Source organism: Scyliorhinus torazame, chromosome 27 (assembly GCF_047496885.1).
Source record: "Scyliorhinus torazame isolate Kashiwa2021f chromosome 27, sScyTor2.1, whole genome shotgun sequence".
NCBI classification, from domain to species: Eukaryota; Metazoa; Chordata; class Chondrichthyes; order Carcharhiniformes; family Scyliorhinidae; genus Scyliorhinus; species Scyliorhinus torazame.
The window spans coordinates 4897802-4920196 of record NC_092733.1 but is presented as its reverse complement, the minus strand read 5'-3'; the positions used below and the strand labels follow the sequence as shown (position 1 = coordinate 4920196).

General features: G+C 62.1%; 1 protein-coding gene across 1 annotated transcript in view; it reads right to left on the bottom strand.

Annotated features, from left to right (window-relative positions):
- LOC140403141 (intercellular adhesion molecule 4-like) overlaps positions 1 to 22395 on the bottom strand; it is a 68634-nt gene that overhangs the window by 30076 nt on the left and 16163 nt on the right. The window contains exon 2 of the mRNA XM_072490808.1: positions 1557 to 1832. Within this exon, the coding sequence (XP_072346909.1) occupies positions 1557 to 1832 (276 nt within the window). The remainder of the gene's footprint in view (positions 1 to 1556; positions 1833 to 22395) is intronic.

The following is a 22395-nucleotide window of genomic DNA, read 5'->3' as shown; positions in this document are numbered from 1 at the left end:
CGGCTCTACCACTACACCAAGGGCCACAACCTACCCTTCTCAGTCGAGGAGGTCAAGGCCATGACTAGGGACTGCCAAGTCTGTGCGGAGTGCAAGCCGCAATTCTACAAGCCAGACAAGGCGCACTTAATCAAGGCTACCCGCCCCTTTGAACGTCTCAGCATTGACTTCAAAGGGCCCCTCCCCACCCACAACCGCAACACGTACTTCCTCAATGTCATCGACGAGTACCCGCGGTTCCCCTTCGCCATTCCCTGCCCCGACACGACCTCCGCCACCGTCATCAAAGCGTTGCACGACCTCTTCATGCTGTTCGGTTATCCCAATTACATTCACAGTAACCGGGGCACCTCCTTCATGAGCGAGGAGCTGCGTCGGTACCTGCTCGCCAGGGGCGTGGCCTTGAGCAGGACGACCAGTTACAACCCCCGGGGGAACGGACAGGTGGAGAGGGAGAACGCGACAGTTTGGAAGGCCGTGCTGCTAGCCCTCAAGTCCAAAGGCCTACCAGTCTCCCGTTGGCAGGAGGCCCTCCCTGCCGCACTCCACTCCATCCGGTCCCTTTTGTGTACTGCAACGAATGCTACCCCTCATGAGCGGATGTTTCTCTTCTCCAGGAGATCGGCATCCATGACATCGCTTCCATCCTGGCTCCTGTCCCCGGGAGACGTCCTGCTCCGCAAGCACGTGCGGACCTCTAAGGCGGAGCCCCTGGTGGAGAGAGTCCGTCTCCTCCATGCCAACCCACAGTACGCGTACATAGCGTACCCCGACGGGCGTGAGGAGACCGTCTCCATCAAGGATCTGGCCCCCTCTGGGGCCCCTGCCGCCCCCGCCCCGCAACCTCCACCCCACTCCCTCTCTGCTCCCGTCGATCCCTCGGCCTGTTACTACTCCGTGCCAGCCGCTGCCATCCTGCAGTTTTGCCTCGAGCCAGCCGAAGCGGTGGGGGACGTCATGCCGCCTCGCGACCCAGCACCACCGACCGCACGGATACCGCCGGACACTACCTCAGCGCCGCAGCTCCGACGATCAAAGAGATCGACCAAACCCATCGTTCGTCTCGACCTCCGACGACACGGAACCTCCTGATGGACTCTGTTCGTTACTCCCTGTTTGTTTACTGTGTTTGCTACTCCATATTTTCACCCCGGACTTCCTTCTAAACAAGGGGTGAATGTGGTGATACACCACTGTACTTCCCGAGCATTGTACATAGTTATATAATAGTTGTGTGTAACGTGGCCCTGTAATCCTGTGTATTGTACTGTGTATTGTACTGTAGCTCTGTAGAGGTTCGGTCACCTGTATGTAACCTGACCTGGCCACGGAGAGATCCGCCTTGGCCACTCCCCCGGGAGTTAGGTATAAGACCCAGCTTCTGAGACCGGACCCATTTTGTCTGGGGTCGTCTGTGTCGGGTAAGCTTCCTATGTAGTGTATTAAAGCCTTGGTTAAAGTCTCACATGTCTTTGTGGTTCTTGACGCTTAGTGCATCAGGTATACGTGACAATAAACAAATCCAATCCAATGTTAGAATAAGCGTTCTCACTTACTGTATACTGTGACCACCTTTTTCTGCTCATCTGCGCGATTATTCTGTGATTTACAGATCACATTACATGGTGCTGTAAAATCCCATGCCTGCACACTCGGGAAATAGTCTGTGATCCAATTACTGCCAGTTGTTCTGTTGGGATGTATCCCTGGTTTATATTCCACGTTGATTATTGGGTCTGGACATGTCGTAGTGCAGTTCATCTCTAAAGAAGCTCCAAATTCCACAGCTGGGGGGTTTGTGTTGAGCCTGATCTCAAATCCAGTTACAATTGCTGCCAAGGAAACAAATCACAATAGATGAAGGAAAAGGAAATACATTTAATGACAGCACTCACCAGTTAACTCCCCACAGTAACTACAGTTTCATTTTGAAACCGTGCACTTTTACAGTGGTGCGATTCTCGTTCCTGAGACCTTCGCCGGGGGGGGGCGGCGTAATTCCCGCCCTGCCACCCCGCGTTATTCTCCGGCCCCCCAATAATCCCGTTATTGTGAATCGTGCCACACACCTTGCAGGGGGGGGGGGGGGTTGGGTGGGGGGGAGTGGGGGGAGGGTGCGTGGCGGGGAGGGGGCCAGGGAGGGCGAGTGATGGAGAGGGTACCTGCCGGGGAAGAGAGGAGGGGGTTTGGGGAGGATGCGTGCCGGGGGGGGGGTCCGCCTGGCCATATGCCAGCTGGCAACAGTCACGACCATGCAGCCCATGGCACCTGGCTGCGGTGCCGGGGGGAGGGGGGTATGGGCAATGATGACATGTCGTCTATCTCCCACCCCCATGTATATAGGGCGTCTGTCACTGCCCGGATGCACCAGTGCACCGATGCCTGCGAGATGCCGGACAGGTCCCCACTCGGTGCCTGGAATGACCCCGTGGCATAGAAGATCATGGCCACCGTAACCTTGACGGCAACGAGGAGAGGGTATCCTCCCCCAGTGCCATGCGTGCCATCAGGTGGCAGATATGTGCCACGGTTTCCCGGCTCATCCGGTGTCTCCTCCTGCATGCCTGGTCCGCGAGGTCCTCGTACGACAAGCAGGTCTGGTACACACGGGGCCTCATCGGGCGTCTCCGTCGCCGTTGCACCACCACCACCTCCTCGTCCTGTCCTGCGGGCGGCCCTCCAGCCTGGGCAGCTGCCGCCTGCCTCCCTGCGGCACGCTCCTCTGCGGCAGCCTCCGCCGCCTCCCTGGCTCCTGCTCCCCCAGGGCAACATGTAGAAGTGTGGCTCACACCAAACATAACACCCCCTGGACCGCTCTGGAGGGGCCCTCCAGTACCCGTCAAATAGGGTCGGCCGCATCGTTGTGGTGTGCTGCGTCCTGCACAACATAGCCCAGCAGAGGGGCGATGTGCCGCAGGCAGAGGAGGGGGAAGTGGAGGAGCAGCAAGACGATGCGCAGACCTCCCCAGATGAGGAGGATGGGGGCAATGGTCAGGACAGACGGGCTGGACATGGTCGGGAGGCTGTCCACCGTTACCGGCTGGACCAGTGGGCATGGAACAGGCTGATAGCCGCCTGGTTCATGGACTAGGGGGGCGTAGAAATCGCCGAGTATGGGCACAGACTACACACGTCACCAGCCTACCATCCTCACCCCATCCGCATGCACACCACCCCTTCATTGCACATCCACAACGGGCCTGGCTCACACTGTCGCCGGTGGAAGCATGTCTATTGCAGGCCATGCAGGATGATGACAACCCGCTATAATGAGCTCTGGGCTCCACATCATTGAACAATGTCTGACTCTCAGTACCACCCTCCATTCGGACCGTCCCTGCATGCGGCCATGACACTGCAGCGCATGGTACCGTCGTCAGCCCGGGGGGATTGCGAGGGCGATCCGGGGGAATGGGGGGCACACTCACCTGAGGCCGACGTTCTATCACCCCTCACATACTCACTGGCGCTCACCTCACACCACATCCCTGCGCGCATCGGACAGAACACAAAGACAGCTTCTGCAGGTGTGAAAGTGATTTTAATAACAAAACAGTTCATTCACGTGCCCTAGCCCCAATAACTAATCTGTGCCCTGCACCCGTACCAACTTACTCAGTGTCTAATGTTTTGGTCTGAAGGGCTCTTTGACTATGTCTAGGTGGTTTCCCAGACGGTACAGCAGAACTGGAGGTGGACTCCTGTGATTCCTGCCCTGTGACTAGGGACCCCTTTGGCGGCCGTTTCCTGGGGCGCCACGGCCTAGATGGGCCAGGCTGTGGCTCGGACGACTGGGATGGTGAGCTGCCAGCCTGTTCTGCCCGTTGCCCACCAGATACACCTGGGACGGAAGGGGGGGAGTCCAAGGTGTCGCGGTGTTCCGGCACCTCCCCTACTGGGGGACCCGGAACGGGTCTCAGCACCTCATCCTCCCTCCAGGTGCCCGATGGCCCGCGGGCCTCTACATGGGTCGGGGATGCGAACGGACCGAGCATCCGACGCCCCCCCCCCGACACCTGGCACTACCAGTCCTGCAGGCCCGCCCTGTTATCAACAAGGGTCTGCAAGTTTGCAGCCATGGAGCTGAGGGAGTTGGCCATTCCTGTCTGTGTCTGGGCGACGCCGGTCAGCACCTGGGCAATTGCGCCAATGCCCTCAGCCATGGCCTGCTGACACTGGGTCACGGCCTGCAGAGACTGGACCATGACCTACAGAGACTGGGCCATTGCCTGCTGGGACTGCGCCATGGCCTGCTGGGACTGCGCCATGGCCTGCTGGGATTGCGTCATGGCCTGCTGAGACTGGGCCATGACGTTGAGCGCCTCTGTGATCTGCTGCTGGCTCTGGCTCATGGCTGCCTGTGAGAGGGCAGCCACGTCCTGGGCCACGAATGTCGGCCTCAGGTGAGTGTGCCCCCCACTCCCCCCGGGTCGCCCCAGGCCTTGCATACTGCGACCCATGTCTGACACCGTCGCACCCATTGCCTCCACCGCGGACGCCACCCATGCGGTTTTGTCCTGGGTTCACACATGACCAGCACCACTCACTGCTCCTGCACCCGGGTGGACTCCTTGACCTGCGTCCGCAGCTACCGCAAGCCGGCCGTCACCCCTTTTGGTCGTCCCTTGGTCCGTGACTGCATCGGGTCTATGGGTGGGTGTGGTAACTCCAGGAACCCGGGACCCGTCTGGGCAGCAGATAATTGCTTGCGCTGGGCTGCCCTCCGATCGCCCAGTCTCTCGGCTGCTCCTTCCTCCACCTGCTATACCGGGGCGGCTGTGTCGTGCGCACCAGTTAGTGCCCCAAATGCCTCATCGCTAAAATACCCTACCGAGGTGAGTGTCTCTGCGATGGTGGAGGGTGTAGGAGATAACAGTGGCGTAGTGTTGTGCTTCTCATCCGACCCGAAGTCCAGGGTCCCCTGGAGTGGTGATTCTTGTCCATCCATCCCCTGTGTGTGGGTGTCGTGTGCGTCAGTGTCCTGGGTGTCAGTGTCCTGGGCGTCAGTGTCCTGGGCGTCAATGTCCTGGGCGTCAGTGTCCTGGGCGTCAGTGTCCTGGGCGTCAGTGTCCTGGGCGTCAGTGTCCTGGGCGTCAGTGTCCTGGGCGTCAGTGTCCTGGGCGTCAGTGTCCTGGGTGTCAGTGTCCAGGGCGTCAGTGTCCTGGGCGTCAGTGTCCTGGGCGTCAGTGTCCTGGGTGTCAGTGTCCTGGGCGTCAGTGTCCTGGGCGTCAGTGTCCTGGGCGTCAGTGTCCTGGGGGTCAGTGTCCTGGGCGTCAGTGTCCTGGGTGTCATTGTCCTGGGCCTCAGTGTCCTGGGCGTCAATGTCCTGGGCGTCAGTGTCCTGGGCGTCAGTGTCCTGGGCTTCAGTGTCCTGGGCGTCAGTGTCCTGGGCGTCAGTGTCCTGGGCGTCAGTGTCCTGGGCGTCAGTGTCCAGGGCGTCAGTGTCCTGGGCGTCAGTGTCCTGGGCGTCAGTGTCCTGGGCGTCAGTGTCCTGGGCGTCAGTGTCCTGGGCGTCAGTGTCCTGGGAGTCAGTGTCCTGGGGGTCAGTGTCCTGGGCGTCAGTGTCCTGGGGGTCAGTGTCCTGGGCGTCAGTGTCCTGGGTGTCAGTGTCCTGGGCGTCAGTGTCCTCGGCGTCAGTGTCCTGGGTCTCAGTGTCCTGGGCGTCAGTGTCCTGTGCGTCAGTGTCCTGGGTGTCAGTGTCCTGGGTGTCATTGTCCTGGGCATCAGTGTCCTGGGTGACAGTGTCCTGGGCGTCATTGTCCTGGGCATCAGTGTCCTGGGCGTCAGTGTCCTGGGTGTCATTGTCCTGGGCGTCAGTGTCCTGGGCGTCAGTGTCCTGGGTGTCATTGTCCTGGGCGTCAGTGTCCTGGGCGTCAGTGTCCTGGGCGTCAGTGTCCTGGGCGTCAGTGTCCTGGGGGTCAGTGTCCTGTGCGTCAGTGTCCTGTGCGTCAGTGTCCTGGGCGTCGGTGTCCTGGGCATCAGTGTCCTGTGCGTCATTGTCCTGGGCGTCAGTGTCCTGGGCGTCAATGTCCTGGGCGTCAGTGTCCTGTGCGTCAGTGTCCTGGGCGTCAGTGTCCTGGGCGTCAGTGCCCTGGGCGTAAATGTCCTGGGCGTCAGTGTCCTGGGCGTCAGTGTCCTGGGCGTCAGTGTCCTGGGCGTCAGTGTCCTGGGCATCAGTGTCCTGGGTGTCATTTTCCTGGGTGTCAGTGTCCTGGGCGTCAGTGTCCTGGGCATCAGTGTCCTGGGTGTCATTTTCCTTGGCGTCAGTGTCCTGGGTGTCATTTTCCTGGGCGTCAATGTCCTGTGCGTCGGTGTCCTGTGCGTCAGTGTCCTGGGCGTCAGTGTCCTGGGCGTCAGTGTCCTGTGTGTCAGTGTCCTGTGCATCAGTGTCCTGGGCGTCAGTGTCCTGGGCGTCAGTGTCCTGGGCGTCAGTGTCCTGGGCGTCAGTGTCCTGGGCGTCAGTGTCCTGGGCGTCACTGTGCTGAGCGTCGGTGTCCTGGGCTTCAGTGTCCTGTGCGTCTGTGTCCTGGGCGTCAGTGTCCTGGGTGTCAGTGTCCTGTGCGTCAGTGTCCTGGGCGTCAGTGTCTTGTGCGTCAGTGTCCTGGGCGTCAGTGTCCTGGGCGTCAGTGTCCTGGGCGTCAGTGTCCTGGGCGTCAATGTCCTGTGCGTCTGTGTCCTGTGCGTCAGTGTCCTGGGCGTCAGTGTCCTGGGCGTCAGTGTCCTGGGCGTCAGTGTCCTGGGCGTCAGTGTCCTGGGCGTCAGTGTCCTGTGCGTCAATGTCCTGTGCGTCAGTGTCCTGTGCGTCAGTGTCCTGTGCGTCAGTGTCCTGGGCGTCAGTGTCCTGGGCGTCAGTGTCCTGTGCGTCAGTGTCCTGGGTGTCAGTGTCCTGGGCGTCAGTGTCCTGAGCGTCAGTGTCCTGGGCGTCAATGTCCTGGGCGTCAGTGTCCTGGGCGTCAGTGTCGTGGGCGTCAGTGTCCTGGGCGTCAGTGCCCTGTGCGTCATTGTCCTGGGCGTCAGTGTCCTGGGCGTCAGTGTCCTGAGCGTCAGTGTCCTGGGCGTCAGTGTCCTGAGCGTCAGTGTCCTGGGCGTCAGTGTCCTGGGCGTCAGTGTCCTGAGCGTCAGTGTCCTGAGCGTCAGTGTCCTGGGCGTCAGTGTCCTGGGCGTCAGTGTCCTGGGCGTCAGTGTCCTGAGCGTCAGTGTCCTGGGCGTCAGTGTCCTGGGCGTCAGTGTCCTGGGTGTCAGTGTCCTGGGCGTCAGTGTCCTGCGCGTCAGTGTCCTGGGCGTCAGTGTCCTGAGCGTCAGTGTCCTGGGCGTCAATGTCCTGGGCGTCAGTGTCCTGGGCGTCAGTGTCCTGGGCGTCAGTGTCCTGGGCGTCAATGTCCTGTGCGTCAGTGTCCTGTGCGTCAGTGTCCTGTGCGTCAGTGTCCTGGGCGTCAGTGTCCTGGGCGTCAGTGTCCTGTGCGTCAGTGTCCTGTGCGTCAGTGTCCTGTGCGTCAGTGTCCTGTGCGTCAGTGTCCTGGGTGTCAGTGTCCTGTGCGTCGGGGTCCTGTGAATCAGTGTCCTGTGCGTCAGTGTCCTGGGCGTCAGTGTCCTGGGCGTCACTGTCCTGTGCGTCAGTGTCCTGTGCGTCAATATCCTGGGCATCAATGTCCTGGGCGTCAGTGACCTGGGCGTCAGTGTCGTGGGCGTCAGTGTCCTGGGCGTCAGTGTCCTGGGCGTCGGTGTCCTGGGCGTCGTTGTCCTGGGCGTCAGTGTCCTGGGCGTCAGTGTCCTGGGCGTCAGTGTCCTGGGCGTCCGTGTCCTCGGCGTCAGTGTCCTGGGCGTCAGTGTCCTGGGTGTCATTGTCCTGAGCGTCAGTGTCCTGGGCGTCAGTGTCCAGGGCGTCAGTGTCCTGGGCGTCAGTGTCCTGGGCGTCAGTGTCCTGGGCGTCAGTGTCGTGGGCGTCAGTGTCCTGGGCGTCAGTGTCCTGGGCGTCAGTGTCCTGGGCGTCAGTGTCCTGAGCGTCAGTGTCCTGGGAGTCAGTGTCCTGGGCGTCAATGTCCTGGGCGTCAGTGTCCTGGGCGTCAGTGTCCTGGGCGTCAGTGTCCTGGGCGACAGTGTCCTGGGCGTCAATGTCCTGGGCGTCAGTGTCCTGGGCGTCAGTGTCCTGGGCGTCAGTGTCCTGTGCGTCAGTGTCCTGGGCGTCAGTGTCCTGTGCGTCAGTGTCCCAGGCGTCAGTGTCCCGGGAGGTCAGTGTCCTGGGCGTCAGTGTCCTGGGCGTCAGTGTCCTGGGCGTCAGTGTCCTGGGCGTCAGTGTCCTGGGCGTCAGTGTCCTGGGCGTCAGTGTCCTGTGCGTCAGTGTCCTGGGCGTCAGTGTCCTATGCGTCAGTGTCCTGGGCGTCAGTGTCCTATGCGTCAGTGTCCTGGGCGTCAGTGTCCTGGGCGTCAGTGTCCTGGGCGTCAGTGTCCTGGGCGTCAGTGTCCTGGGCTTCAGTGTCCTGTGCGTCAGTGTCCTGGGCGTCAGTGTCCTATGCGTCAGTGTCCTGGGCGTCAGTGTCCTGTGCGTCAGTGTCCTGGGCGTCAGTGTCCTGGGCGTCGGTGTCCTGGGCGTCGGTGTCCTGGGCGTCAGTGTCCTGGGCGTCAGTGTCCTGGGCGTCAGTGTCCAGGGCGTCAGTGTCCTGGGCGTCAGTGTCCTGGGCGTCAGTGTCCTGGGCGTCATTGTCCTGGGCGTCAGTGTCCTGGGCGTCGGTGTCCTGGGTGTCATTGTCCTGGGCATCAGTGTCCTGGGTGTCAGTGTCCTGGGTGTCAGTGTCCTGTGCGTCAGTGTCCTGGGCGTCAGTGTCCTGGGCGTCAGTGTCCTGTGCATCAGTGTCCTGGGCGTCAGTGTCCTGGGCGTCAGTGTCCTGAGCGTCAGTGTCCTGGGCGTCAGTGTCCTGGGCGTCAGTGTCATGAGCGTCAGTGTCCTGGGCGTCAGTGTCCTGGGCGTCAGTGTCCTGAGCGTCAGTGTCCTGGGCGTCAGTGTCCTGGGCGTCAGTGTCCTGGGCGTCAGTGTCCTGAGCGTCAGTGTCCTGGGCATCAATGTCCTGGGCGTCAGTGACCTGGGCGTCAGTGTCGTGGGCGTCAGTGTCCTGGGCGTCAGTGTCCTGGGCGTCGGTGTCCTGGGCGTCGTTGTCCTGGGCGTCAGTGTCCTGGGCGTCAGTGTCCTGGGCGTCAGTGTCCTGGGCGTCCGTGTCCTCGGCGTCAGTGTCCTGGGCGTCAGTGTCCTGGGTGTCATTGTCCTGAGCGTCAGTGTCCTGGGCGTCAGTGTCCAGGGCGTCAGTGTCCTGGGCGTCAGTGTCCTGGGCGTCAGTGTCCTGGGCGTCATTGTCCTGGGCGTCAGTGTCCTGGGCCTCGGTGTCCTGGGTGTCATTGTCCTGGGCATCAGTGTCCTGGGTGTCAGTGTCCTGGGCGTCAGTGTCCTGGGCGTCAGTGTCCTGGGTGTCATTGTCCTGGGCGTCAGTGTCCTGGGCGTCAGTGTCCTGGGCGTCAGTGTCCTGGGCGTCAGTGTCCTGGGAGTCAGTGTCTTGTGCCTCAGTGTCCTGGGCTTCAGTGTCCTGGACGTCAGTGTCCTGGGCGTCAGCGTCCTGGGGGTCAGTGTCCTGGGCGTCGGTGTCCTGGGCATCAGTGTCCTGTGCGTCATTGGCCTGGGCGTCAGTATCCGGGGCGTCAATGTCCTGGGCGTCAGTTTCCTGGGCGTCAGTGTCCTGTGCGTCAGTGTCCTGGGCGTCAGTGTCCTGGGCATCAGTGTCCTGGGTGTCAGTGTCCTGGGTGTCAGTGTCCTGGGCATCAGTGTCCTGGGCGTCAGTGTCCTGGGTGTCAGTGTCCTGGGTGTCAGTGTCCTGGGCGTCAGTGTCCTGGGGGTCAGTGTCCTGGGTGTCAGTGTCCTGGGTGTCAGTGTCCTGGGCGTCAGTGTCTTGGGTGTCAGTGTCCTGGGTGTCAGTGTCCTGGGCGTCAGTGTCCTGGGCGTCAGTGTCCTGGGCGTCAGCGTCCTGGGCGTCAGTGTCCTGGGCGTCGGTGTCCTGGGCATCAGTGTCCTGTGCGTCATTGTCCTGGGCGTCAGTATCCTGGGCGTCAATGTCCTGGGCGTTACTGTCATGGGCATCAGTGTCCTGGGCGTCAGTGTCCTGGACGTCAGTGTCCTGGGCGTCAGTGTCCTGGGCATCAGTGTCCTGTGTGTCAGTGTCCTGGGCGTCAGTGTCCTGTGTGTCAGTGTCCTGTGCGTCAGTGTCTTGTGCGTCAGTGTCCTGGGCGTCGGTGTCCTGTGCCTCAGTGTCCTGGGCGTCAGTGTACTGTGTGTCAGTGTCCTGTGCATCAGTGTCCTGTGCGTCAGTGTCCTGGGCGTCAGTGTCCTGGGCGTCAGTGTCCTGTGCGTCAGTGTCCTGGGCGTCCGTGTCCTGGGCGCCAGTGTCCTGGGCGTCAGTGTTCTGGGCGTCAGTATCCTGGGCGTCAGTGTCCTGGGCGTCAGTGTACTGGGCGTCAGTGTCCTGGTTGTCAGTGTCCTGGGCGTCAGTGTCCTGGGCGTCAGTGTCCTGGGCATCAGTGTCCTGTGCGTCAGTGTCCTGGGCATCAGTGTCCTGGGTGTCAGTGTCCTGGGCGTCAGTGTCCTGGGCGTCAGTGTCCTGGGCGTCAGTGTCCTGGGCATCAGTGTCCTGGGTGTCAGTGTCCTGGGCGTCAGTGTCCTGGGCATCAGTGTCGTGGGTGTCATTATCCTGGGCGTCAGTGTCCTGGGTGTCATTTTCCTGGGCGTCAATGTCCTGTGCGTCCGTGTCCTGTGCATCAGTGTCCTGGGCGTCAGTGTCCTGTGTGTCAGTGTCCTGTGCATCAGTGTCCTGGGCGTCAGTGTCCTGGGCGTCAGTGTCCTGGGCGTCAGTGTCCTGGGCGTCAATGTCCTGTGCGTCAGTGTCCTGTGCGTCAGTGTCCTGGGCGTCAGTGTCCTGGGCGTCAGTGTCCTGTGCGTCAGTGTCCTGTGCGTCAGTGTCCTGGGTGTCAGTGTCCTGTGCGTCGGTGTCCTGTGCGTCAGTGTCCTGGGCGTCAGTGTCCTGGGCGTCAATGTCCTGTGCGTCAGTGTCCTGTGCGTCAGTGTCCTGTGCGTCAGTGTCCTGGGCGTCAGTGTCCTGGGCGTCAGTGTCCTGTGCGTCAGTGTCCTGTGCGTCAGTGTCCTGTGCGTCAGTGTCCTGTGCGTCAGTGTCCTGGGTGTCAGTGTCCTGTGCGTCGGGGTCCTGTGAATCAGTGTCCTGTGCGTCAGTGTCCTGGGCGTCAGTGTCCTGGGCGTCACTGTCCTGTGCGTCAGTGTCCTGTGCGTCAATATCCTGTGCGTCAGTGTCCTGTGCGTCCGTGTCCTGGGGGTCAGTGTCCTGGGCGTCAGTGTCCTGGGCGTCAGTGTCCTGGGCGTCAGTGTCCTGGGTATCAGTGTCCTGGGCGTCAGTGTCCTGGGGGTCAGTGTCCTGGGCGTCAGTGTCCTGAGCGTCGGTGTCCTGGGCGTCGGTGTCCTGGGCGTCAGTGTCCTGAGCGTCAGTGGCCTAGGCGTCAGTGTCCTGGGGGTCAGTGTCCTGGGCGTCAGTGTCCTGAGCGTCGGTGTCCTGGGCTACGGTGTCCTGGGCGTCAGTGTCCTGAGCGTCAGTGGCCTAGGCGTCAGTGTCCTGTGCCTCAGTGTCCTGGACATCAGTGTCCTGTGCGTCATTGTCCTTGGCGTCAGTATCCCGGGCGTCAATGTCCTGGGCGTCAGTGTCCTGGGCGTCAGTTTCCTGTGCGTCAGTGTCCTGGGCGTCAGTGTCCTGGGTGTCAGTGTCCTGGGCGTCAGTGTCCTGGGCGTCAGTGTCCTGTGCGTCGGTGTCCTGGGCGTCGGTGTCCTGTGCGTCAGTGTCCTGGGCGTCAGTGTCCTGGGCGTCAGTGTCCTGGGCGTCGGTGTCCTGGGCGTCGGTGTCCTGTGCGTCAGTGTCCTGGGCGTCAGTGTCCTGGGCGTCAGTGTCCTGGGCGTCAGTGTCCTGGGCGTCAGTGTCCTGAGCGTCAGTGTCCTGGGCGTCAATGTCCTGGGCGTCAGTGTCCTGGGCGTCAGTGTCCTGGGCGTCAGTGTCCTGGGCGTCAGTGTCCTGGGTGTCAGTGTCCTGGGCGTCAGTGTCCCGGGCGTCAGTGTCCCGGGCGTCAGTGTCCCGGGAGGTCAGTGTCCTGGGCGTCAGTGTCCTGGGCGTCAGTGTCCTGGGCGTCAGTGTCCCGGGCGTCAGTGTCCCGGGAGGTCAGTGTCCTGGGCGTCAGTGTCCTGGGCGTCAGTGTCCCGGGCGTCAGTGTCCTGGGCGTCAGTGTCCTGGGCGTCAGTGTCCTGGGCGTCAGTGTCCTGGGCTTCAGTGTCCTGGGCGTCAGTGTCCTGGGCGTCAGTGTCCTGGGCGTCAGTGTCCTGGGCGTCAGTGTCCTGGGCGTCAGTGTCCTGGGCATCAGTGTCCTGTGCGTCAGTGTCCTGGGCGTCAGTGTCCTATGCGTCAGTGTCCTGGGCGTCAGTGTCCTGGGCGTCAGTGTCCTGGGCGTCAGTGTCCTGTGCGTCAGTGTCCTGGGCGTCGGTGTCCTGGGCGTCGGTGTCCTGGGCGTCGGTGTCCTGGGCTTCGGTGTCCTGGGCGTCGGAGTCCTCGGCATCAGTGTCCTGGGCGTCAGTGTCCTGGGCGTCAGTGTCCTGGGCGTCAGTGTCCTGGGCGTCAGTGTCCTGGACGTCAGTGTCCTGGGCGTCATTGTCCTGGGCGTCAGTGTCCTGGGTGTCATTTTCTTGGGTGTCAGTGTCCTGGGCGTCAGTGTCCTGGGTGTCATTTTCTTGGGTGTCAGTGTCCTGTGCGTCGGTGTCCTGGGCATCAGTGTCCTGGGTGTCATTATCCTGGGCGGCAGTGTCCTGGGTGTCATTTTCCTGGGCGTCAATGTCCTGTGCGTCCGTGTCCTGTGCATCAGTGTCCTGGGCGTCAGTGTCCTGGGCGTCAGTGTCCTGGGCGTCAGTGTCCTGGGCGTAAATGTCCTGTGCGTCAGTGCCCTGTGCGTCAGTGTCCTGGGCGTCAGTGTCCTGGGCGTCAGTGTCCTGTGCGTCAGTGTCCTGTGCGTCAGTGTCCTGGGTGTCAGTGTCCTGTGCATCAGTGTCCTGTGCGTCAGTGTCCTGGGTGTCAGTGTCCTGGGCGTCACTGTCCTGTGCGTCAGTGTCCTGTGCGTCAGTGTCCTGGGTGTCAGTGTCCTGTGCATCAGTGTCGTGGGCGTCAATGTCCTGTGCATCAGTGTCCTGTGCGTCAGTGTCCTGGGGGTCAGTGTCCTGGGCGTCAGTGTCCTGGGCGTCAGTGTCCTGGGCGTCAGTGTCCTGGGCATCAGTGTCCTGGGCGTCACTGTCCTGAGCGTCGGTGTCCTGGGCGTCGGTGTCCTGGGCGTCAGTCTCCTGAGCGTCAGTGGCCTAGGCGTCAGTGTCTTGTGCCTCAGTGTCCTGGACATCAGTGTCCTGGGCGTCAGTGTCCTGGGGGTCAGTGTCCTGTGCGTCATTGTCCTTGGCGTCAGTATCCTAGGCGTCAATGTCCTGTGCGTCAGTGTCCTGGGCGTCAGTGTCCTGGGTGTCAGTGTCCTGGGCGTCAGTGTCCTGGGCGTCAGTGTCCTGGGCGTCGGTGTCCTGGGCGTCGGTTTCCTGTGCGTCAGTGTCCTGGGCGTCAGTGTCCTGGGCGTCAGTGTCCTGGGCGTCAGTGTCCTGGGCGTCAGTGTCCTGAGCGTCAGTGTCCTGGGCGTCAATGTCCTGGGCGTCAGTGTCCTGGGCGTCAGTGTCCTGGGCGTCAGTGTCCTGGGCGTCAGTGTCCTGGGCGTCAGTGTCCTGGGTGTCAGTGTCCTGGGCGTCAGTGTCCTGGGCGTCAGTGTCCTGGGCGTCAGTGTCCCGGGCGTCAGTGTCCCGGGAGGTCAGTGTCCTGGGCGTCAGTGTCCTGGGCGTCAGTGTCCTGGGCTTCAGTGTCCTGGGCGTCAGTGTCCTGGGCGTCAGTGTCCTGGGCGTCAGTGTCCTGTGTGTCAGTGTCCTGGGCGTCAGTGTCCTGGGCGTCAGTGTCCTGGGCGTCAGTGTCCTGTGCGTCAGTGTCCTGGACGTCAGTGTCCTGGGCGTCAGTGTCCTGGGCGTCAGTGTCCTGGGCGTCAGTGTCCTGGGCGTCAGTGTCCTGGGCGTCAGTGTCCTGTGCGTCAGTGTCCTGGGCGTCAGTGTCCTGGGCGTCAGTGTCCTATGCGTCAGTGTCCTGGGCGTCAGTGTCCTGGGCGTCAGTGTCCTGGGCGTCAGTGTCCTGGGCGTCGGTGTCCTGGGCATCAGTGTCCTGGGCGTCGGTGTCCTGGGCGTCGGTGTCCTGGGCGTCGGTGTCCTGGGCGTCGGTGTCCTGGGCGTCGGAGTCCTGGGCGTCAGTGTCCTGGGCGTCAGTGTCCTGGGCGTCAGTGTCCTGGGCGTCAGTGTCCTGGGCGTCAGTGTCCTGGACGTCAGTGTCCTAGGCGTCATTGTCCTGGGCATCAGTGTCCTGGGCGTCAGTGTCCTGGGCGTCAGTGTCCTGGGCGTCAGTGTCCTGTGCGTCAGTGTCCTGGGCGTCAGTGTCCTGGGCGTCAGTGCCCTGGGCGTAAATGTCCTGGGCGTCAGTGTCCTGGGCGTCAGTGTCCTGGGCGTCAGTGTCCTGGGTGTCATTTTCCTGGGCGTCAATGTCCTGTGCGTCGGTGTCCTGTGCGTCAGTGTCCTGGGCGTCAGTGTCCTGTGTGTCAGTGTCCTGTGCATCAGTGTCCTGGGCGTCAGTGTCCTGGGCGTCAGTGTCCTGTGCGTCAGTGTCCTGGGCGTCAGTGTCCTGGGCGTCAGTGTCCTGGGCGTCAGTGTCCTGAGCGTCAGTGTCCTGGGAGTCAGTGTCTTGTGCCTCAGTGTCCTGGACGTCAGTGTCCTGGGCGTCAGTGTCCTGAGGGTCAGTGTCCTGGGCGTCGGTGTCCTGGGCATCAGTGTCCTGTGCGTCATTGTCCTGGGCGTCAGTATCCGGGGCGTCAATGTCCTGGGCGTCAGTTTCCTGGGCGTCAGTGTCCTGTGCGTCAGTGTCCTGGGCGTCAGTGTCCTGGGCATCAGTGTCCTGGGTGTCAGTGTCCTGGGTGTCAGTGTCCTGGGCATCAGTGCTCTGGGCGTCAGTGTCCTGGGTGTCAGTGTCCTGGGTGTCAGTGTCCTGGGCGTCAGTGTCCTGGGGGTCAGTGTCCTGGGCGTCGGTGTCCTGGGCATCAGTGTCCTGTGCGTCATTGTCCTGGGCGTCAGTATCCTGAGCGTCAATGTCCTGGGCGTCACTGTCCTGGGCGTCAGTGTCTTGGGCGTCAGTGTCCTGGGCATCAGTGTCCTGGGTGTCATTTTCCTGGGTGTCAGTGTCCTGGGCGTCAGTGTCCTGGGCATCAGTGTCCTGGGTGTCATTTTCCTGGGCGTCAATGTCCTGTGCGTCGGTGTCCTGTGCGTCAGTGTCCTGGGCGTCAGTGTCCTGTGTGTCAGTGTCCTGTGCATCAGTGTCCTGGGCGTCAGTGTCCTGGGCGTCAGTGTCCTGTGCGTCAGTGTCCTGGGCGTCAGTGTCCTGGGCGTCAGTGTCCTGGGCGTCAGTGTCCTGTGTGTCAGTTTTCGGGGCGTCAGTGTCCTGGGCGTCAGTGTCCTGGGCGTCAGTGTCCTGGGCGTCAGTGTCCTGGGCGTCAGTGTCCTGGGCGTCAGTGTACTGGGCGTCAGTGTCCTGGTCGTCAGTGTCCTGGGCGTCAGTGTCCTGGGCATCAGTGTCCTGGGTGTCAGTGTCCTGGGTGTCATTGTCCTGGGCGTCAGTGTCCTGGGCGTCAGTGTCCTGGGCGTCAGTGTCCTGGGCATCAGTGTCCTGGGTATCATTTTCCTGGGTGTCAGTGTCCTGGGCGTCAGTGTCCTGGGCATCAGTGTCCTGGGTGTCATTATCCTGGGCGTCAGTGTCCTGGGTGTCATTTTCCTGGGCGTCAATGTCCTGTGCGTCGGTGTCCTGTGCGTCAGTGTCCTGGGCGTCAGTGTCCTGTGTGTCAGTGTCCTGTGCATCAGTGTCCTGGGCGTCAGTGTCCTGGGCGTCAGTGTCCTGTGTGTCAGTGTCCTGTGCATCAGTGTCCTGTGCGTCAGTTTCCTGGGCGTCAGTGTCCTGGGCGTCAGTGTCCTGGGCGTCAGTGTCCTGGGCGTCAGTGTCCTGGGCGTCAGTGTCCTGGGCGTCAATGTCCTGTGCGTCAGTGTCCTGGGCGTCAATGTCCTGTGCGTCAGTGTCCTGTGCGTCAGTGTCCTGGGCGTCAGTGTCCAGTGTGTCATTGTCCTGGGCATCAGTGTCCTGGGCGTCAGTGTCCTGGGCATCAGTGTCCTGGGTGTCAGTGTCCTGGGTGTCAGTGTCCTGGGTGTCATTGTCCTGGGCATCAGTGTCCTGGGCGTCAGTGTCCTGGGTGTCATTGTCTTGGGCGTCAGTGTCCTGGGCGTCAGTGTCCTGGGTGTCATTTGTCCTGGGCGTCAGTGTCCTGGGCGTCAGTGTCCTGGGCGTCGGTGTCCTGGGCATCAGTGTCCTGTGCGTCATTGTCCTGGGCGTCAGTATTCTGGGCGTCAATGTCCTGGGCGTCAGTGTCCTGGGCGTCCGTGTCCTGTGCGTCAGTGTCCTGGGCGTCAGTGTCCTGGGCGTCAGTGTCCTGGGCATCAGTGTCCTGGGTGTCAGTGTCCTGGGTGTCATTGTCCTTGGCATCAGTGTCCTGGGCGTCAGTGTCCTGGGTGTCAGTGTCCTGGGTGTCAGTGTCCTGGGCGTCAGTGTCCTGGGCGTCAGTGTCCTGGGCATCAGTGTCCTGGGTGTCAGTGTCCTGGGTGTCATTGTCCTGGGCATCAGTGTCCTTGGCGTCAGTGTCCTGGGTGTCATTGTCCTGGGCGTCAGTGTCCAGGGCGTCCGTGTCCTGGGCATCAGTGTCCTGGGTGTCAGTGTCCTGGGTGTCATTGTCCTGGGCATCAGTGTCCTGGGTGTCATTGTCCTGGGCATCAGTGTCCTGTGCGTCATTGTCCTGGGCGTCAGTGTCCTGGGCGTCAATGTCCTGGGAGTCAGTGTCCTGGGCATCAGTGTCCTGGGCGTCAGTGTCCTGGGCCTCAGTGTCCTGGGCATCAGTGTCCTGGGTGTCATTTTCCTCGGTGTCAGTGTCCTGGGCATCAGTGTCCTCGGTGTCATTTTCCTGGGCGTCAGTGTCCTGGGCATCAGTGTCCTGGGTGTCATTTTCCTGGGCGTCAGTGTCCTGGGTGTCATTTTCCTGGGCGTCAATGTCCTGTGCGTCGGTGTCCTGTGCATCAATGTCCTGGGCGTCAGTGTCCTGGGCGTCAGTGTCCTGGGCGTCAGTGTCCTGTGCATCAATGTCCTGGGCGTCAGTGTCCTGGGCGTCAGTGTCCTGGGCGTCAGTGTCCTGGGCGTCAGTGTCCTGGGCGTCAATGTCCTTTGCGTCAGTGTCCTGGGCGTCAGTGTCCTGAGCGTCAGTGTCCTGGGCGTCAGTGTCCTGGGCGTCAGTGTGCTGGGTGTCAGTGCCCTGTGCGTCAGTGTCCTGGGCGTCAGTGTCCTGGGCGTCAGTGTCCTGAGCGTCAGTGTCCTGGGCGTCAGTGTCCTGGGCGCCAGTGTCTTGAGCGTCAGTGTCCTGGGCATCAGTGTCCTGGGCGTCAGTGTACTGGGCGTCAGTGTCCTGGGCGTCAGTGTCCTGAGCGTCAGTGTCCTGGGCGTCAATGTCCTGGCCGTCAGTATCCTGGGCGCCAGTGTCGTGTGCGTCAGTGTCCTGGGCATCAGTGTCCTGGGCGTCAGTGTCCTGAGCGTCAGTGTCCTGGGCGTCAATGTCCTGGGCGTCAGTGTCCTGGGCGTCAGTGTCCTGGGCGTCAGTGTCCTGTGCGTCAGTGTCCCGGGCGTCAGTGTCCTGGGCGTCAGTGTCCTAGGCGTCAGTGACCTGTGCGTCAGTGTCCTGGGCTTCAGTGTCCTGGGTGTCAGTGTCCTGTGCGTCAGTGCCCTGTGCGTCAGTGTCCTGTGCGTCAATGTCCTGGGCGTCAGTGTCCTGGGCGTCAGTGTCCTGGGCGTCAGTGTCCTGGGCGTCAGTGTCCTGGGCGTCTGTGTCCTGTGCGTCAGTGTCCCGGGCGTCAGTGTCCCGGGCGTCAGTGTCCTGGGCGTCAGTGTCCTGGGCGTCAGTGTCCTGTGCGTCAGTGTCCTGTGCGTCAGTGTCCTGGGCGTCAGTGTCCTGTGGTCAGTGTCCTGGGCGTCAGTGTCCTGGGCGTCAGTGTCCTGGGCGTCGCTGTCCTGGGCGTCGGTGTCCTGGGCGTCGGTGTCCTGTGCGTCAGTGTCCTGGGCGTCAGTGTCCTGGGCGTCAGTGTCCTGGGCGTCAGTGTCCTGTGCGTCAGTGTCCTGGGCGTCAGTGTCCTGGGCGTCAGTGTCCTGGGCATCAGTGTCCTGGGCGTCAGTGTCCTGGGTAGGTGTGTCCTGGGTAGGTGCGACCTGGGTAGATGCGTCCTGGTTTGGTGCGTCCTGGTGTGCTGCGTCCTGGGTAGGTGTGTCCTGGGTAGGTGCATCCTGGGTAGATGCGGCCTAGATAGGTGTGTCCTGGGTAGGTGAGTCCTGGGTAGTTGTGTCCTGGGTAGTGCTGGGTAGGTGCATCCTGGGTAGGTGTGTCCTGGGTAGGTGTGTCCTGGGTAGGTGTGTCCTGGGTAGTCCTGAGTAGGTGTGTCCTGGGTAGGTGCGTCATGGGTAGGTGCAACATGGGTAGGTGTGTCCTGGGAGGTGCGTCCTCGGTAGTCCTGGGTAGGTGTGGCCTGGGTAGGTGCGTCCTGGGTAGGTGCATCCTGGGTAGCTGTGTCCTGGGTTGGTGCGTCCTGGGTAGGTGCATCCTGGGTAGCTGTGTCCTGGGTTGGTGCGTCCTGGGTAGGTGCATCCTGGGTAGCTGTGTCCTGGGTTGGTGCGTCCTGGGTAGGTGCGTCCTGGGTTGGTGCGTCCTGGGTAGGTGCGTCCTGGGTAGTCCTGGGTAGGTGTGTCCTGGGTAGGTGTGGCCTGGGTAGGTGCGTCCTCGGTGGTCCTGGGTAGCTGTGTCCTGGGTAGGTGCGACCTGGGTAGGTGCGTCCTCGGTGGTCCTGGGTAGCTGTGTCCTGGGTAGGTGTGTCCTGGGTAGGTGCGACCTGGGTAGCTGTGTCCTGGGTAGGTGCGACCTGGGTAGGTGCGTCCTGGGTAGTGGTGTCCTGGGTAGGTGCGTCCTGGGTAGGTGCGTCCTGGGTAGGTGCGTCCTGGGTAGGTGCGGCCTGGGTAGGGGTGTCCTGGGTAGGGGTGTCCTGGGTAGGTGCGGCCTGGGTAGGGGTGTCCTGGGTAGGGGTGTCCTGGGTAGGTGCGTCCTGGGTAGGTGCGTCCTGGGTAGGTGCGTCCTGGGTAGGTGCGTCCTGGGTAGGTGCGTCCTGGGTAGGTGCGGCCTGGGTAGGTGCGGCCTGGGTAGGTGCGGCCTGGGCAGGTGCGGCCTGGGCAGGTGCGGCCTGGGTAGGGGTGTCCTGGGTAGGTGTGGCCTGGGTAGGGGTGTCCTGGGTAGGTGCGGCCTGGGTAGGTGCGGCCTGGGTAGGTGCGGCCTGGGTAGGTGCGGCCTGGGCAGGTGCGGCCTGGGTAGGTGCGGCCTGGGTAGGGGTGTCCTGGGTAGGTGCGGCCTGGGTAGGTGCGGCCTGGGTAGGGGTGTCCTGGGTGTGCGTGTCCTGGGTAGGTGCGGCCTGGGTAGGTGCGGCCTGGGTAGGGGTGTCCTGGGTAGGTGCGGCCTGGGTAGGTGCGGCCTGGGTAGGGGTGTCCTGGGTGTGTGTGTCCTGGGTCGGCTGCGACGGGGGCCTGTTCTTGTGGCTGCCCCCTCGTCGCTGGGTCTGGCCCGCCGGCAACGCCGCACTCGCACTCGATGGGGGCGTCGTCTCCCTGGTGCTCCGAGTCTGTCCCTGGCTCCTCGCCGCCCTGGATCGTCCTGGGGGCTTCGTATCCCTGATGGGCCGGGTCTGTCCATGGCTCGTCGCCGCCCTGGATCGTCCTAGGGGCGGTCGCCATCTGCAGGGACGGGTGGGTCGATGTTTGGTCCTGCAATACATAATACAGCATGCATGGTTAGACACGCAGACAGGGATAGGGGGCATGGGGGATATGGGGGAAGGGCATGTGGGGGATATGGGTGAAGGAAGATATGGTTGAAGGGCGATATGGGGAATGGGGGATATGGGGAAGGGGATTATGGGGGAACGTGATACGGGGAAGGGGGTTATGGGAGATATGGGGATTTGGGGGAAGGGGGTTATGGGGAGGGGGATATGGGGGAAGGGGGATATGGGGGAGGGGGATATGGGGGAGGGGGATATGGGGGAAGGGGGATTTGGGGGAAGGGGGATATTTGGGGGAAGAGTGATATGGAGGAAGGGGATATGGGGGAAGGGGGATATGGGTGAAGGGCAATATGGGGGAAGGGGGATATGGGGGAATAGGGATATGGGGGAAGGGGGATATGGGGAGGGGGATGTGGGGGAGGGGGATATGGGGGAAGGGGGATTTGGGGGAAGGGGGATATTTGGGGGAAGAGTGATATGGGGGAAGGGGATTGGGGGAAGGGGATATGGGGGAAGGGCAATATGGGGGAAGGGGGATATGGGGGAATAGGGATATGGGGGAAGGGATATGGGGGAAGGCGATATGGGGGAAGGGGGATGTGGGGGAAGGGGGATATGGGGGAAGGGGATATGGGGGAGGGGGATGTGGGGGAGGGGGATATGGGGGAAGGGGGATTTGGGGGAAGGGGGATATTTGGGGGAAGAGTGATATGGGGGAAGGGGATATGGGGGAAGGGGGATATGGGGGAAGGGCAATATGGGGAAGGGGGATATGGGGGAATAGGGATATGGGGGAAGGGATATGGGGGAAGGCGATATGGGGGAAGGGGGATGTGGGGGAAGGGGGATATGGGGGAAGGGGGATATGGGTGATATGGGGGAAGAGGGATATGGGGGAAGGGGGACATTTGGGAAGGGGGGCAGGCAGTGGGGCGTCCCACTTGGTTGTGCGCCCCCGACCTCTGCATCCGCAACCTCCCGGTCCTCGGGCCCGCCTGCAAGTTCCAGGGCCCTCTCCTCATTGATAGTGAGTGGTCGCAGTTCAGGTGGACCCCATCCGGCCCTCTCATGCTCTGGGTTGTTGTGAGCGCGCTTCTCCTGTGGGGGACGGGAGGGTGGCAGGGATAAAGGGCAGCACGGTAACACAGTGGTTAGCACTGTGGCTACACAGCGCCAGGGTCCCAGGTTCAATTCCCCGCTGGGTCACTGTCTGTGCGGAGTCTGCACGTTCTCCCCGTGTCTGCGTGGGTTTCCTCCGGGTGCTCCGGTTTCCTCCCACAAGTCCAAAGATGTGCAGGTTAGGTGGATTGGCCATGATAAATTGCCCTTAGTGTCCAAAAAGGTTAGGAGGGGTTATTAGGTTACGGGGATAGGGTGTAAGTGAGGGATAAGTGGGTCGGTGCAGACTCGATGGGCCGAATGGCCTCCTTCTGCACTGTGTGTTCTATGTTCATGTTCTAACAGTGTTAGGCAGACATATCCATGTGGACCAGCGGTTGTGTGTATGTTGGCAGAGGTTCACAATCCATCCTGCAACTGCAGCCTGCGTGGGTGGGTGCAGCCATATCGGTTGCACCGAGGGCTGTGCCGCCGATCGGAGCTGGGGGGGATACTCACCCTGGCTGCCCTGACAAGGTCATTGACCTTCTTGTGATACTGGACGCCACAGGCGCCAGCTGAGGCGTGGTGCGACCCTGCGGCCGTGTCCGGGGTACAGGGCCTCCCTCCTCTTTTTTATCATAGCATTTACAGGGCAGAAGAAGGCCATTCGGCCCATCAGGTCTGCACTGGCTCTTGGAAAGAGCACCCTACCCAAGGTCAACACCTCCACCCTATCCCCATAACCCAGTAACCCCACCCAACACTAAGGGCAATTTTGGACACTAAGGGCAATTTAGCATGGCCAATCCACCTAACCTGTACATCTTTGGACTGTGGGAGGAAACCGGAGCACCCGGAGGAAACCCACGCATACACGGGGAGGATGTGCAGACTCCGCACAGACAGTGACCCAGCGGGGAATCGAACCTGGGACCCTGGAGCTGTGAAGCAATTGTGCTAACCACTGTGCTACCGTGCTGCCCTCTGCTCCAATGCGTCCAGGAGCGTCTCTATGTCCCGCTACTGGAACCTCGGCGCTGCGCGGCAAGTGGCCATTTTGACGCGTCTTTTGTGCTGCGACGCGGAGGGGGGCCGTCCTTTGTGCTGCGACGCGGAGGGGGGCCGTCCTTTGTGCTGCGACGCGGAGGGGGGCCGTCCTTTGTGCTGTGACGCGGAGGGGGGCCGTCCTTTGTGCT